The sequence below is a fragment of the Parathielavia appendiculata genome (assembly GCF_033297405.1).
Source record: "Parathielavia appendiculata strain CBS 731.68 unplaced genomic scaffold N657scaffold_3, whole genome shotgun sequence".
Classification (NCBI taxonomy): Eukaryota; Fungi; Ascomycota; class Sordariomycetes; order Sordariales; family Chaetomiaceae; genus Parathielavia; species Parathielavia appendiculata.
The window spans coordinates 1,814,926-1,829,784 of NW_026944222.1; the positions used below are offsets into that span (position 1 = coordinate 1,814,926).

Below are 14,859 nucleotides of genomic sequence, written 5' to 3' on the forward strand. Positions count from 1 at the left end.
CTTCGTCGTAAACTCTCAGTCATCCTCTCCAACAGAGTCCCACTGACAGGACCGGGTAAACGTACGGATCCGTACTAACCTTCTATCTCCCACTCCAGTGAATCTCGAGGGCCACGAGCCTCCAGCGCATGCGTCCGGGCGATGACTGCGTCCAATCACCACTCACCAGTGGAGCTTTCTGCCGCGGCAGTGGTACGACCCGGAGCTTCGGCGCCTGCTCCACCGGCGAGCGCCCGCCCGCAACTGGAGGCCCAAAATTTCTAGCTGTTGGGAACAAAGTGCAAACCTACAGTAGGTATTGTGTCTTCCGCTTTCCGCTTCTTCCGAGACCGGTCCCCTACCTCTGTGCCGAGACAACCTTCCTCTCCATACGACTTTGGACCACGCATCGCCACCGTCCGGAGGTTTGACAGACACCTGGACTGCGAAACGCCCGCTATGATACGGAGCGCAAACGCGCGTTTTCCCGTGCTCCCCCATCGCGACACATAGCGGCACCCGTCGGGACAGGACCACTCGCTACGGACCATGCGACGGTGACGCAGTCTGTCCTTTGGTTAGCATTGGGATCGAGTGGACTGCCGTCGCCCTGCCACGCCGTCTACCGCCATGCTGGAGAGGACCGCGACGAGCATCGAGCCTTGCAGCAGCAGCCTCCAGCGAGTTCTTCCCTCGGCCAGGTCCTGTTTGCAAACCCGCCGCAAGCTCCATACCGCCTTTTGGCACCATGGAGCCGCTGAGTTCGAGCTCGTCGACGCCTGCCAGGCCCTCCTTCGCCAGCGGCCCCGCGAGTCCAAGGTTCACGCGACACCAGCGAACCCGAGCAAGAGCACCGAGACCATGACATTTTCCACTTTTCTGCTCGACTTCTTATACCCCAGCGGAGCCGCCGCTCTTTTACGGAGACCGCCCTCGATATACCCGATTCGTTTGGAGGTTGGTCCAAGGCCACGGAATCACATGTTGCGTCCCTTCACCTCCGCCGTCCCTCGCCAGTCGAATCAGCCTCCGAAATCACACGCCGCCACTGACCCTTTCGACGTGCTGGGAGAGGCCAGGGATGGTCATTGGGGTGAACATGCCGTGCTTGGGGATCCCGAAGCTCTGGAGGGCCCTGAAGCCCTAGAGTATCTCCTGCATTCCGACCACGCCGGCGCCTACGACCAAATCTTCCAGATCTGGACATCACTAGAGCCGACCCTGAAGGGTGAATACATGACTAGGGTTATGCTCGCCATTTCGGCGTCAACACGGCCAATTGAGGCCTGGAGGGTCATCGACCTATTTGCCCACTACCCGGTGGACACGTGGACCGAAGGCATCGTGCGTGCGGTAGTCAAGGCGCACCTCACAATGCACAACGTCTCTGAAGCCATGTCGGTCTTCAGGGCCGCCGTGGAACAGCGCGGATTTGGTCGAGCGCTGGATTACATCGCCGCCTACGGATTTGAGCTGTCATTATGGGACTTGGTGCTTCGGGCTTGGGAACTCTACTCCAGCAACCTGGGCGAGGAAGAACCGGCTCTCGAGCCACCGGCACTGACAACTGCCGAGCCTGGGTTTGAGCCGGCGGAGGTGCAGGAGACGGGTAAAGTCGGATTAGGGGACGTCCAGCCTGGACTGGACTCAGGAGCAGCCCAAGAGACGGAATCGATGATGAGACCCGGAATATCAGAAACCGATACCGGCAAGGAGCAGCCACAGGATGTCGAGTTTGGAAGCGACCCATCGCCCTCACAGGCGGCCCAAACCGTTCCCTACGCCATGGAATTGCAGGAAGCTGAAACTTTGGCTGACCCAACACCCGCAGAGGTCATGGACAAGTGGTATATTGATGCTCTCGGTAGAATGGCAGGAGACCAACCCGTCAAGTCTCTGGCTGCTCAGGGACCAGATCCTCCGGCCGAACCTGTGACCGGCTCCGCAGCTGCCCCGAGTCAAGGTCGGTTGCCGGATTGCACGCCCGGCTACCCGATATTGGCGGCAACGGCCAATTTCGAGGCGAAAGTGAACGAGTTGTACCAATTCCTCGAGAGCGATCCCGAGTACCTCCCGCAACGGACCGCGCTTGTCGATTCTTTCCTGCGGCATATCGTAAGATGTTCGATGCATTTGTTTCGGCCCTCGGATGTCGTCTTCATGTTACACCGCGCCCCGGATCCGCGCTCTTATGAGCTCTACATCGTCCTCAACGCGGAGCAGGGACGCAACAAGCTGGCCACCGACCTGTTCAAGAAGTACCGGGCGCTTCCTGGAGTGCGCGCGCCCGTTTCCTTGTTGAGGGTCATGATGAACATCTTCTTCCCTTATAATACCGTAGGGATGGAAGCCTTGCTGGAGGACTGGTATCGTTACCATGGCCACTTGGACGAGAGAGCATACCGCAAGTTCATGGCTTTCTATGGCGGACGGGGTGATGTCAAGTCAATCATGCGACTGGCGGGGGAGTATGCCAAGCACTACGACGACAAGTTTGAAGAGGACTCGAAGTTTTGCACAACACTCATGCAAGCCCATGCAGTCAGGGGCGATCCCGAGGCGGCTCATCAGGTAATGATGGAGGCCGCCGAAAGGACAGGGAAGCCGCCCGAAATCAAGCAGTGGAACATTTTGATGAATGCCCACGCCAAGGCAGGAGACTACGAAGGAGCCGTCAACCTTTTTTCATACATATGCGACGCCCTCGAGCCCGACGATTACACGTTCGGAACCATGATGGGCATGGCCGGCTTCCGCGGCGACCTCCAGTTCACCCTGGAGCTCTACCAACTGGCCAGAGAACGGCGTGTTAAGCCGACCGTGGCCATGATGAGAGCACTGGTCGAAGCGTACTGCCAGAATGACCGATTCAGTGAGGCTGAGCAACTCTGCGTCAAGATCACGAAGAAACGGGGTCTGTACGGCGACTATACAATGCTCTGGAACGCGCTGCTTCACCACAACGCGAAGCGCCGAGACTTGACCACCGTCAACCGGTTGCTCGAGTTCATGTCGGCACAAGGAATCGCCTACAACCAGGACACTTACAATCACCTCCTGCTGGCGCTGCTCTATGCCCGCCAGTCGCACCACGCCATGCATCTGCTCCGTGTCGCACACCAGGAGGGCGTCTTTGAACCCACGGCAGACCACTTCATTCTCTTGATGGCGGCCTTCATCAACACGGGCGAACCCCACATGGTGCTCAAGACGAACGAGCTGATGTCAAAGTTGAACTTCCCCCAGTCGGCAATGCGCATGACCAAAGTCATCGACGCCTTGGGAAGATGGCAGCAGCTGCCCTATACAAAGCGACGAGGTGCCAAGGGAGCAGACTTCTTGAAACAGATACTGTCTGAGTTTTATAAATTTTTGGAGAGGGAAGACCGAGGCTCGCCTGACGACATCCGCTCCGTCATTGGCCTCTACTCCAAGGTGCTCTTCATCCTAACCCAGATGCGCGAGCACACTACCGTGCAGCAGGTCATCCGCCTCCATAACTCTCGCTATCCCAACCGGGCAAGCCAGGAGAACATCCCGCTCAAGCTTCTCCACCAAATAATGCTCGCCGACTTCTACGAAAAGAAATACGACAGCGTCAAGCAGACGTGGAAGCTCGTCCTCGGGAGAGCAACCAAGCGCTACCAGCCCGCTTCATCCTTCCTCAATTCAGACCACAAACGAGAACCAGTCCCAGGCCAAAACCCAGACCCAGGCCAAGACCCAGACCCAGGCCAAGACCCAGACCCAGACCAAGACCAAGATCAAAACCAAGATTCGAACAAACTTCGGGACGCGGATCAAGGCCAAGACCTCGACGACAAGACCCCGCCCAAGCCGGTCATCTATGCCCAGCGGTTCCGCCTCTGCGACCCGCTCAAGACAATGCAGCGCCTCTATCTGGAGGAGCATGACGCCGACGGCCTGCTGCGCCTCATCGCCAGCGTGCGCAGCCGCGGCTTCGACCTGGACAGCAAGAATTGGAACTACCACGTGCAGGCACTGGCGCGGCTCAAGCGGTGGCGCGAGGCGTTCACGGTGTGCGAGAAGGTGCTCATGCCGCAGTGGACGGGCTGGTACATGGTGCGGGCAGAGAAGCAGGCCAAGAACCAGGTCCCCCTGGCGCTGCGCCGCATCGGCACCAACCCGCACCGGCCCCGGCCCATCTCGCATACCTTGCTGGTCCTCGCCAAGGAGTACATGGACCTCGAGCAGATGATGCTCTGGTCACGCGAGGCGAGCAGGGAGTTTCGGTATATCAATGACGAGTGTCCCAAGACGGTGCACGCTGTCACTACGATGCATCGGATTGGGTCGTCGCTGGAGGCGGAGATCTTTGAGGAGGGGGGATGGGTGAGGAAAGGACCGCTAGATGAGGCGGGACCTGGCGGCGGGCAAGAGGACGAGGTGATGGATGAGGAGCAAGGGGAGGAGGAAGGGGATGAGGAAGTCCAGGGAGTGAGGACGTGGAGGGGTGGTAGGTTGGTGAGACCGGATGACAAGAGACGGATCAGGACGCCGCGACATTATCGCGGTGTTTGGACGCATGGCGGATATCTGAACACGGAAGAGTCGGCGCCGGAGGTGGAGGGTGGGATGTCGGCGGAGGATGTTGTGGATGCTTTGAAGGCAGGGGTCCCAGATGATGGGAGTTCCGAGGAGCAGGGTGTATAATAGAGGGTGAGCGGCAGTGTATTACTGTATGTATGTACTTGTACGTGTATGGCTGATGTCTAGAGGTGTATATATTCCGTACTTGGATAAGGTACCTTAGCTTAAAGGAAGAGGGTAGAGTGGTGAGGGTTCCAGGTTGGCAGTCTCTTGTCTGGATTGCATGCATCGAGAGGTGGTTTTGTCGCGATGGTTGAAGGCTCAAGAATACCGAGCTCGTTTTATATCGACTAGACGCTCGCAAAATAAGGCATGGGCATACAAGTCGGGATGAGGTAGTACCTTAGGTACGGCGTTGCTCGAGGTCAAACCTAGAAGGTTTGGACGGGTAAGTTACCGTAAGCATCCTACCTTGCCTACAGTGAGGGATCAAAAGTTTCCATACACCCCACCAAAACCTGCCACCTGCATCCTTACCTTTAGCCTTTAACAGACCACATCTCAACAACCGTGAAAGATAGGCGAATAGTGTTATATTCAAATTAAAGCCTAGTTCACAGGCTTCAATATTTTGTGTACCAACCTCAGCTTTTTTTTACAGCCGCGGGCTGGCAAGGCAACGAGTCGATCAGCCTGTCGATCAGAGATTGATCTACAGGCCACCACGCCGTACGCAACTTCTCTTTGAAATCTCCAATATTAAGCTCATTCCTTTTGAGTTCCCAGAGATCAGGGAACATTCTCTTCAGGGTCCTCTTTAGAGCCGCCCAGACATGCTCAATGGGGTTTAAATCGGGGCTATGTGGCGGCCAATCCATCCACTCGATTGCATGCTCGACAAGCCAGTTTTGAGTGGCCTCGGAGACATGAATCTTAGCATTGTCTTGCTGGAAATGCCTTGTACCATCGTAATAAGGCAGGAGACCTTCTTGAAGAGCCTTTTGGGAAGACTTGGACGTATATCCTCAACGAGGCGCGTCTTCGTCTCTCTCCATGATGATGAGCTCACTCCGGCCACCTCTCCAGACCATTCCCCAGACCATGATCGTAATATTCGCCTTAACATGGTTCTTCAAGTTGACGAACCGCTTGTCAAACTTCTCAGAAGGGAAACGAAACACCCAAGAGGTCGGATTTGAAGTGTTATTTTGACATGAACACTCATCGGAAAAGAGCGTCTAAATCAGATCAGCAAAGGAAGTTGATATATCGAACTGGGGCTTCGAACTCTCAACAACTTTCGATATCTTCGAGCCATATACACGCCCATTTATACCTCTTTTGGGCATCTTCCTTCGAAAGAGGTATCCTTCTCTTTGCTTTCCATTTGCGGAGGTTCTGAGCGCGGAGGCACCGACGTATTGTCGAGTAGGACACTTTAAAACCCGTGGCTGCAACCAGAGCCTTTTTAGCAACATCCCGGTTTCTCTTCAAAAGAGTTAGGATATACCGCTTCTCCGATGGCGAAAGCTTCTGAGGACGGCACTTTCGAGGTTTCGAATCAAAGGTCTGTTGAGTTTCCCAGCGTCGAATGCAGTCTTGTACGGCGCCGACAAAGACGCCAAACGCGTCCGCTACAGCCCGGTAGGTTTTACCGCAAGCTACAGCGCAGCAAATGGCTGCACGAGCGACTGGTGATAACTCCTCATTCCGGCCGCGAATTTACGTTAATTTGGCCCCGAAATCAGCTAGATTGAGCTTCACGATGTTGAGTTGTTGCAGTTGGAAAAGCATAGGGGTGTCGCGACGCGTGGAGAGTCGCGTTTAATCAAGGGGGGTGTATGGAGACTTTTGGACGCCACCGGGGGTTTCCAAAATGGTCATAGTAACTATTTGTCTTTACTTACTAATCATTTAGTTTCTCACTTGGATTTTCATTCCGAGACATTGGATCACAACTGGAATTGAACGTAAGACTTTTTGTATTGAACTATATACTACTACAACAAGGCTAAGCTGCATTTGCCAAGACCTTCATATTGCTCTGCCCGACATGCGCGCCACATCGCTATGCGCAACAAGCTCTGGATGCCGTTGCCAGTGCCTTTGCCAGCCAAGTGGTGTAATTGCCTGGCAGTATTTTGGCCCTCGAAAATACACTTACACATAAAATAAATTTTACACTGCAAAATAGATTCAAATCAACATAGTCGCAATGACCATTATCCAAACAGAACAGCTCCTTCCTTGAAAGATAAGCTGTTTTTAGAAGGTATCCGGAAGCACTGACGAACTTAGCTCATTGACGATCAATGATGACCGTTTTGACTGGCCAATATAGTATTGATATCGAGGGATGATCTTGGCATAGGAACAACCGTCACTATGACCAGTTTGGAAACCCCCGGTGGCGGCGCTATGGTATATTATGGAACTACGCGAGGGCTTGGGTATGTAAATTACCTGTACACACCCCGCCGCTGCTCGCGTCTCTTGACGAACGTTTTGTTACCTTACATGATCGAGCTTCTGATCAGCATTCAAGCTCCCAAGTCCAACAAGCGAATTTGAACAAGAAGTTCGGCAAAAGTTACTCTCACTTTTCCAACCTACGTCCATGGAACATTCTAAACCACAGAAGAACAACCAACATGTTGTTTTCAGAGGAGCACTCGCAGCACCTAAAGAAGTGGATAGTCGAGCGCCTCGAGAATACGTCCGTCTTCCTCGTCATTTATCCTCTTGTTCTCTGCGCCGCTCTGACATCTTGCTATTCCCTTGCAACAGATCTGACGCCGACCCGGACGTCCTCGCCGACTATGTTCTGGCCCTCCTGCGCCACGATGGCAACGTCGACGACGTGCGCAAGCTCTGCGAGGAGGAAATGCCCGACTTCCTCAAAGAAGGTGCGCATTCTCGAGCCTTGTACCTTTCCCAAGCTCACCAGCCTTTGTTGCAGACTCGCCGGTATTCGTGAGCGATCTGTTTCAAGCTCTCACATACCAATCATACCTACCCGGCGCCCGACCCCCGCCTCAGAAGTATGCAGCCCTTCCGACCCCTGGTGATGCCGGTCAACCGCCTCCGAGTCTTTACTACGATGATAGCCCCGTGGGCGCCGCTCCGACGTACCCGCCCCCGTTTCGGAATGGGTCGAGAAAGCGGCCGTACACCGATTGGGACGACCCAAATGCTCAGCAGAATGGAAGGGACGCCGGCATCGGCGCGAGAGCGTTCAAGCAGCCTCGGCGAGGGGGGCGCGCGTCGAGACCAGACGACTTCAGAGGCGTTGCCGCCGGGATTCCGCCTTACCACCCGCCCGGCCAACTGTCGCCCCAGGGCCCTCCAGGACCCTCGTTGGTCGGCTATTTTCACCCTAAGGGCGCCATGGATGCAGCTGCAATGTTCGGCATGAGCCTTGCCGCCGGACATCCCATGCCTGAACTCCTGTCACAGGAACGCCCCAGGAGGAGGAAGAAGTGCCGTGACTGGGAGAAGAAGGGTTACTGTCAGCGCGGGAGCAACTGCAAGTTTGCGCATAGCGACGATCCCGTTTATCCGCCTCCGCCTGGACCTCCATTTGGCGCCATGCAGCCGGTACCGCAGCCCCCGGCTGTCGAAGGTAGGCTGCGCATCACGTCAGGTCGAAACATCAAGGTAGCTGACAACCGAGCAGAGTATGACCCTGCCAATGCCCTCATTCCCGACCTCTTCAACGGACGCGGTCCGATTTCCGGGCAGACTGCCGTCCCTGACATTGGCCGCCCTCTCAGACTTCGAGGCGGCAAGCATCAGAACCGTCAAAGCCGGGGCGAGAAAGCGCCGTTTTCTGCGGACGGACCCGTCTTCGACAGGGCGAAGTCCACGATCGTGGTGGAGAATATTCCGGAGGAGAACTTTAGCGAAGACCAGGTGAAAGGCTTTTTCTCGCAGTTTGGCTACATCCTGGACATTTCAATGCAGCCGTATAAGAGATTGGCTATTGTCAAATTTGACAGCTGGAATGCCGCCAATGCCGCCTATCAGTCACCAAAAGTCATCTTCGACAATCGCTTTGTCAAGGTGTTTTGGTACAAAGACGATGAATCTGCGCTCCCGGCCTCGGCACCCATGGTGGGAGGTGCGCCCGGCGCAAAGAGGGCACAGGCCACCAGCGGCTCATCCCTTGCTGATGGTAGCCACGCTGGCCCGCATCCCGAGATAGACTTGGAAGAGTTCGCCAAGCAGCAAGAGGAGAAGCAAAGGGCATATGAAGAGAAGCTTAAGAAAAGGGAGGAGCTGGAGCGCCAGAGGGAGGAGCTCGAAAGGCGGCAAAAGGAGCTCCTCGCCAAGCAGCTAGAAGAGAAGGCGAGGCTTGAAGCCAAGCTCGCAGGCCGCAATGGCTCCAAATCCGACGAGAACGGAGACAGTCCGAAGAAGCCCATGAGTCAGACGGAAGCACTCCGCGCTCAACTGGCAGCGCTCGAGGCCGAGGCGAGGCAAATGGGACTTGACCCCGACGCACTGGACACCCCAACCCCGTGGCCAAGCCGAGGTGGTTATGGACGAGGCAGAGGTGCTTGGCGAGGCGCATCACCGTACACGCCGCGTGGGTCATTCCGCGGGGGCTTCCGCGGCCGTGGTAACGCGGGTAACGTCCACGCCGCTTATGCCGCCTATTCCCTCGACAACCGGCCCAAGAAGGTTATTGTCACGGGAGCGGATTTCACTGTGCCTGAAAGGGACGAAACCCTGCGGCAATACCTTTTTGTGAGTATACCCCTTCCAGACTTTTCAGCTCAACTATCTAGTCCCAGTAACTGACTCAACCCCCAGGGCATCGGCGAGTTTACCGACGTCCAGACAAACTCGACATTCGCAGAAATCACCTTCAAAGACCGCAAAACGGCCGAGAAATTCCTCAACTCGGTTCTCCTCAACAACAAGGAAATTCCCGGCCTCGACGCCTCATCACCCCTCGAACTAGCCTGGGGCGGACCCAACGGCTCGGCCGGCTCGGCGCCCACCACTCCTGGCGCCACCACCACCACCACCACCACCACCACCACAACCATCACGCCAAGCAACGCGAAGATGCATCAAATTGGCACCGGCCCTGCCGGGATAGGGAGCGTCGACCCAGCAACAAAGACACCACCAACAGGCACACGCAAAGGCCACGGTGGCGGCGACGGCGATGACGACGGGCCCGCCGCGGGGGCAGGAAGCAGCAGCGATAAAGACGTGCACATTCTGCTTGAGCGGCCGCCCGGCCACGGTCACGGCCAGGGGCGGGATCTTAATGAGATGGATTACGAGGTTGCTGATGAGGAGCAGTGGGGCTACCAGTAGTGCTTCCCTCTCAGATTTGGCTTCACACTAGGGGTTTCCTCTCTTTTTCCTGCTGGGGTAAATTCACTATTGGTCTTCATGGTTTGGGAGCTCGTGAAGTTGATGAGGTAGAGAAAGGGGTAGATACTAATCACTGTGTCGATTGTGTTATACAGTACAGTACGGGATGCGTATGAGTTGGGCACTGAGGTCATTTGTGCTTGGGGTTCGAAAAGGTTGCTTTGGGCTTCAAGGGCATGCGGACGTCTTCGCGAAATTTGCATGAGCGGTTAACACAAAGCAAAACGGCGGGGACGAATGGGCATGACCCGTGCTGGATAAAGAACGGAGTACAGTACGATCCTGGCCGTTACATGCTGGCTTTTGTGGACTACCTGGATCATTCAACCTTGGGCACGTCGAGAATGCACTGCAGAGCTTGTATCAAATAAGAGAAAATCCGTTGGCTGTATACTTAGAACGTATGCCTTTCCAACTACAATATGTGCTGGATTGTTTTTCACAAGCCATCTGCCAATGACAGCAAGTTGGGGCCATTGTATTATGCGTTCGCGTTTTAGACGAGACCATTGCCTTGTCGGCTGGCGCACATCAAGCATCTCTGGGTCTCTCATTTGTTCCGTGCCGCCCGCCATACACCACCGGTTTGGCTGCTTGGATGTGATCACGGCTTCTACCTGCCGTTTCTAGCTTCTGTATTTTCAGCTTCTGTATTTTCAGCTTCTGTATTTTCAGCTTCTGTATTTTCAGCTTCTGTATTTTCTTCTCCTGTATCTCAACCACTGTTGAAGTTGATGTCTGTCCACCCCTGAACAAAAGGGATGTCAACAAACCTAAGAAATTCCGAATTCTGCTTACATTTCCCCTGGGTATCGTTGAGATATCGGTGATGCATGAAAATCCTGGGTTGATCATATCCCTCCCCCGCAACTCTCTCCCCTTTTTCTTCCAAACCGGCCCGGTCTTCAGATGACTCCCGATTGATGATTGAAATTCATCCATTCTTTCCAAACACGCCTGCCTGCCTGCCTTCCCTGTTTTTGTTGAAAAATCAAACCATGATCTCGGAGGACACAATGAACATGCCTCGTCATGCATATCATTCGTCACCCGCCCACTTATAAAACGCCTTCCCAAATGCATGCTGCTGTATGTTAAATGATGCTGATGTCGAGTGCGTCGTGAAATGTGTCTTCTCTTAGGTCCGGCCTCGTCCCGCTCCAGGCTGCGGATGGAGAGATGGATTAAAAGTTGTGCGTGTGTGCAAGTTGGGAGGTTGAAATGTATCATGGCCATGCAAAAAATGTTGAAGAGAGATTCGTCGTCGCGGCTAGTCGGCTGGCCGGGTTGAACGGCGCAGTTCGACTGGGAGACGACCAGTTATGAGACATTATGCTGACGCATCGACGCCGTTAGGGGCGCCGTGCGTGTGTGCTTTAGTCCCGTTGGTCTGTGGCTGCGGAACCGTGTCCAAGTCTGGAACCTCCAGACCACTGAGAACTTCGAAAATAGTATGTCCACGGTGGAAATCGTTATTAACTGAGTGCTTATCAGCGTCGGTCACCCCACAAGAAACTGCAAGGGTTGCCTTACCGATATTGACCAGGTACCAGGTGTTCATGATTTCATCCAAGACGAGACGGCTTGGGCTGCCGGCGTCGTAGCAACGAGCCCACTCGGTGCCCAACTGGAATGCCTCATCCTTCCAAGCGAGGAAGCTGATTCTCTCCACAATAGTGGGTTGGACAATCTCCTTGCCCGGGAACACGCCCCAGGTGACAGCGTTGGGTCCCTCGGACTGGGCGTTGGTGTGAAGATTGCCGGACTTGGTCACGGCATGGTATGTCAGATCTGGGTGGTTCTCGATGCGCCGCTTGATCTCTGGGAAGAGCGCGGGCGAGACGAACATCTCGAGATAAGCCTTCTGATAGACGTAGCCATTCGAAGGGCCCCAACCGTGAACAGGGTGGGTCGACTTGACTCCGTTGACAGCTGGCTGTGAGTTCACGGTAATCAGGCCCCGCTGATTTAGTTCGATCAGCTCGTTCTTGATCAGGTCAGCCTCTTCTGCCACCGGCGCCTCGCTCCAGGGGAGATATTCGATCTCCTTGTTCAAGTAACGAACGAACAAGTTGGCAATATCCTGGATGCAGGTAGGTTCACCCCACTTCTGACGGTTCTGCTCGTTGGTGCCGGTCAAACCAATGCCGTAGGCATCCAGCTCGCCGAAGGCCGGAGACCTCGAGTCACCCCAGCGGCCATTGGGAAACTCGTCCCACTCCTGGGTGCGCGCCACGTACGACTTGTTGCGGTTGCGCCAGAAGATGGGCCGGACATCCTCGCCACGGCGCCCGAAACCCAAGGATTGCTTCCAAGGGAGCGCCTGCTTGAGTGGGCGGTCGGGGGAAGGCAACCAATTCAGCTCCTCCAGAACCATGCGAGTCGCCTGGGCGAGGTTCATGGTGTAGAAGTGCAGATGACGGATACCAGCGGCAAGGATCTTGCGGCACATGTCGGCGACCAGCGTCTTGCCAACCTCACGGACGGCCACATCGTCGTTCTTGACCGGTTCGAGCTTCGCCAGCCATTCTTCGGGAATCTTGCAATTCATGTGGTTCGCCCGGCGCAGGAAGCTGGCATAGGTGGCAATAGGCATGATTCCCGGGACGATGGGCACAGTGATGCCACGTTCCCTAACCCTCCCGACCCAGCGGAGGAAGTTGTCCACATCGTAGAACATCTGGGTGACGATGAAGGAAGCACCCATGTCGACCTTTTCCTTTAGGTGGTCGAGCAGTAAGTCTTCATCCTTGTTGTCGTCGCAGCCCTCCGGGTAGCCGGCAACACCAATATCGAAGTGGTTACCGTACATCTTGCGGATGTGGGCGACAAGATCGCGGGCATAGCGGAACCCTGTTTCGGTAGCCTCCCACTTCTCCTTGTCGCGTGGCGGGTCGCCGCGGAGGGCCAAGATGTTGGTGCAACCGGCCTTATAAGCCTTGCGCAGGGCGTCGTTGACTTTCTCTTCACCCATGTCGGTGCATGTCAAATGCATGCAGGCCTCGAGCCCGAGGTAGGCCTGGGCCTGGACCACCATCTCGCACGTCAGCTCGGCGATGCGGCCGCCGGCGCCCCAGGTGATGTCAATGAACTTGGGGCCAAAGTTGTACATGCGCTCCATGCGGTCGTACAGGTTCTGCACGCCCTGGGCCGTCTTAGGCGGGAAGTACTCGAACGAAAAGGACGGCTCGCCGGTTCTCTCGGCTTCCGCCAACATGTCCCGGATATGCATGGTGGCGGGTTGCTCTACTCGGGAAGAGGGTAGGGTGAGGAGGATACAACTGCTGCCAATCAACGAGAGTGTTTATGTTAGCTTGCTGCTGCCGTCAAAGGAGCAATGTCGAGCCACCCGGAGGGAAGCCATCAGACGGGAACAAAGACGAAACGAGAGATTCATCTCCAGGCGCCAGGTACAGCAAACAAAAGAGAGAAAGAAGTAGTAGAAATACGGGCTGATTAGGAGACCATACATGGTTAGTCAAACTCGACAGCAGCTCAAGACGGCGCACTTCCTCGGCGGACAACGAAGCAAATCGTCTACGCCTCTAGATGTTGCACCGCAGTGCCCTCGATTACCAGCCGGCAATGGTCCCGAAACGCGGATGGAAACTGAGGAGTGGGAAAGAAAGAAAACGAACGAAAAAAGGGAGAAAAAGAGTCACTCGAGGCTCGGCGACATTGTCGGAGTGAATGAAGGAAAGGGCAGACGCGGGGCATACCGCCGTTCATGCACAGTGCAGAAATTCCAGCATGCAACCGCCGTACTCGCAGGCGAAATCATTGGGTAACACCGATGGCTCGCTTTCCGATCCTGGACCCCACCTGTATTGTACGGTTACAATACGGAATTCCTACATCTCTTCCAGCCTACCTAGGGTACTGCCCCTCACCTTCACTTCTGGAAACTTAATTATGAACCCCGACGACCTACTTCTTGTGGGTCCGCAACAAAGGGATAAAGCAGATACATTATAAATTGAAGGCCAGCAGAGATTGCAGCCTGACCACAGGGACCTGCCATACCTTTAAGGCTATTTTATGGCTCCATGGTAGAGGACCGAATCGGGGGCAATCCAAGTCTATTCCGTACTCGTCGGGACTTCGAAAACGCCGCCAGACCCGCCCGCCAAGCTTGGCGGCTATTCAGATCGGCGATTTGGGAGCCCCGACAAGTAACGTCAAGGGCTGGGTTATTAGCATTGACGTTGACAGTGCAGCAACCGTCCTCTACTTAACAAACTTAGTGTTACTGATTTCAATCCATATATCTGACAAAGTATAAATAGACTTTGTTCCAAATAGTGTTCAGTAGTCGAACGTGGCACTCAGCTTCAGACCGCCCTGATGCATTCAAGAAAGAGAATACCAGACATGACATGCAGTCTAGCCATTAAGTAAGCTGACATCGGGTGCTTCTCGAATTGAGGAGTGCGGAGAACTCTTTACGTGTAACAAAGTTATTACGCCGGGTCGTTAAGCTTTCTCTAGTAGCTCCAGGACCCTATCCAGGCACTCGCACTGTGCTACCCCGGCCGTAGTCGGCCATTGCACACTACTAACACTGGGAGCTTAAGATTTGTGTTCACTGCTGCTATAGGATGGAGGGTAAACCCCGCTGATGCTTCGCACTTTATGAGGAAAGAGGAATAGAGAAAGGGGTAAAATGTGAGACCGGTAGAGCTGGCACGAGCAACTCTGGCCAAAAATTTTCTGACACGTGGACGGGCTGGGAATCGAACCCAGGACCTTTCGCAAACTTGAAAGTATGCTAAGCGAACGCTCTACCAACTGAGCCACACGCCCTCAGCGGCTAATAGTGGCAAAAAGTCTATTACTATTACGTATTACACAAGGCAATGTAGACGAAGAGAGAAAGAAGTCCGCTCAGTACAAGATTGTCACGAACCAACCATATGTACAGGCCCAGTGGGGCACAAG

At 54.9% G+C, this 14,859-nt stretch overlaps 4 protein-coding genes and 1 non-coding gene across 5 annotated transcripts; 2 read left to right on the forward strand and 3 right to left on the reverse strand.

Moving 5' to 3' along the window:
• Window positions 1-245: 245 nt before the first annotated feature.
• N657DRAFT_642858 (uncharacterized protein) lies at window positions 246-4,824 on the forward strand. Its single transcript, XM_062792427.1, has one exon. The coding sequence runs from the start codon at window positions 610-612 to the stop codon at window positions 4,651-4,653; it is 4,044 nt and encodes a 1,347-aa protein (XP_062649860.1). The 5' UTR covers window positions 246-609; the 3' UTR covers window positions 4,654-4,824.
• Window positions 4,825-7,025: 2,201 nt separating this feature from the next.
• Window positions 7,026-10,311, forward strand: N657DRAFT_614503 (uncharacterized protein). Its single transcript, XM_062790441.1, has 5 exons — window positions 7,026-7,246; window positions 7,318-7,436; window positions 7,490-8,152; window positions 8,207-9,279; window positions 9,346-10,311. The coding sequence occupies exons 1-5, from the start codon at window positions 7,182-7,184 to the stop codon at window positions 9,859-9,861; spliced, it is 2,436 nt and encodes an 811-aa protein (XP_062649861.1). The 5' UTR covers window positions 7,026-7,181; the 3' UTR covers window positions 9,862-10,311.
• A 46-nt stretch (window positions 10,312-10,357) lies between these two features.
• N657DRAFT_291849 (uncharacterized protein) lies at window positions 10,358-11,265 on the reverse strand. Its single transcript, XM_062786640.1, has one exon. The coding sequence runs from the start codon at window positions 11,155-11,157 to the stop codon at window positions 10,453-10,455; it is 705 nt and encodes a 234-aa protein (XP_062649862.1). The 5' UTR covers window positions 11,158-11,265; the 3' UTR covers window positions 10,358-10,452.
• On the reverse strand, window positions 11,252-13,153 carry N657DRAFT_632246 (methylenetetrahydrofolate reduct; the record flags this gene model as incomplete). Its single annotated transcript, XM_062791133.1, has 2 exons — window positions 11,252-11,400; window positions 11,455-13,153. The coding sequence occupies 2 exons, from the start codon at window positions 13,151-13,153 to the stop codon at window positions 11,252-11,254; spliced, it is 1,848 nt and encodes a 615-aa protein (XP_062649863.1).
• A 1,486-nt stretch (window positions 13,154-14,639) lies between these two features.
• Window positions 14,640-14,724, reverse strand: N657DRAFT_t53. Its single transcript has one exon. It is a non-coding gene; the product is annotated as a tRNA-Ala (tRNA).
• Window positions 14,725-14,859: the final 135 nt, after the last annotated feature.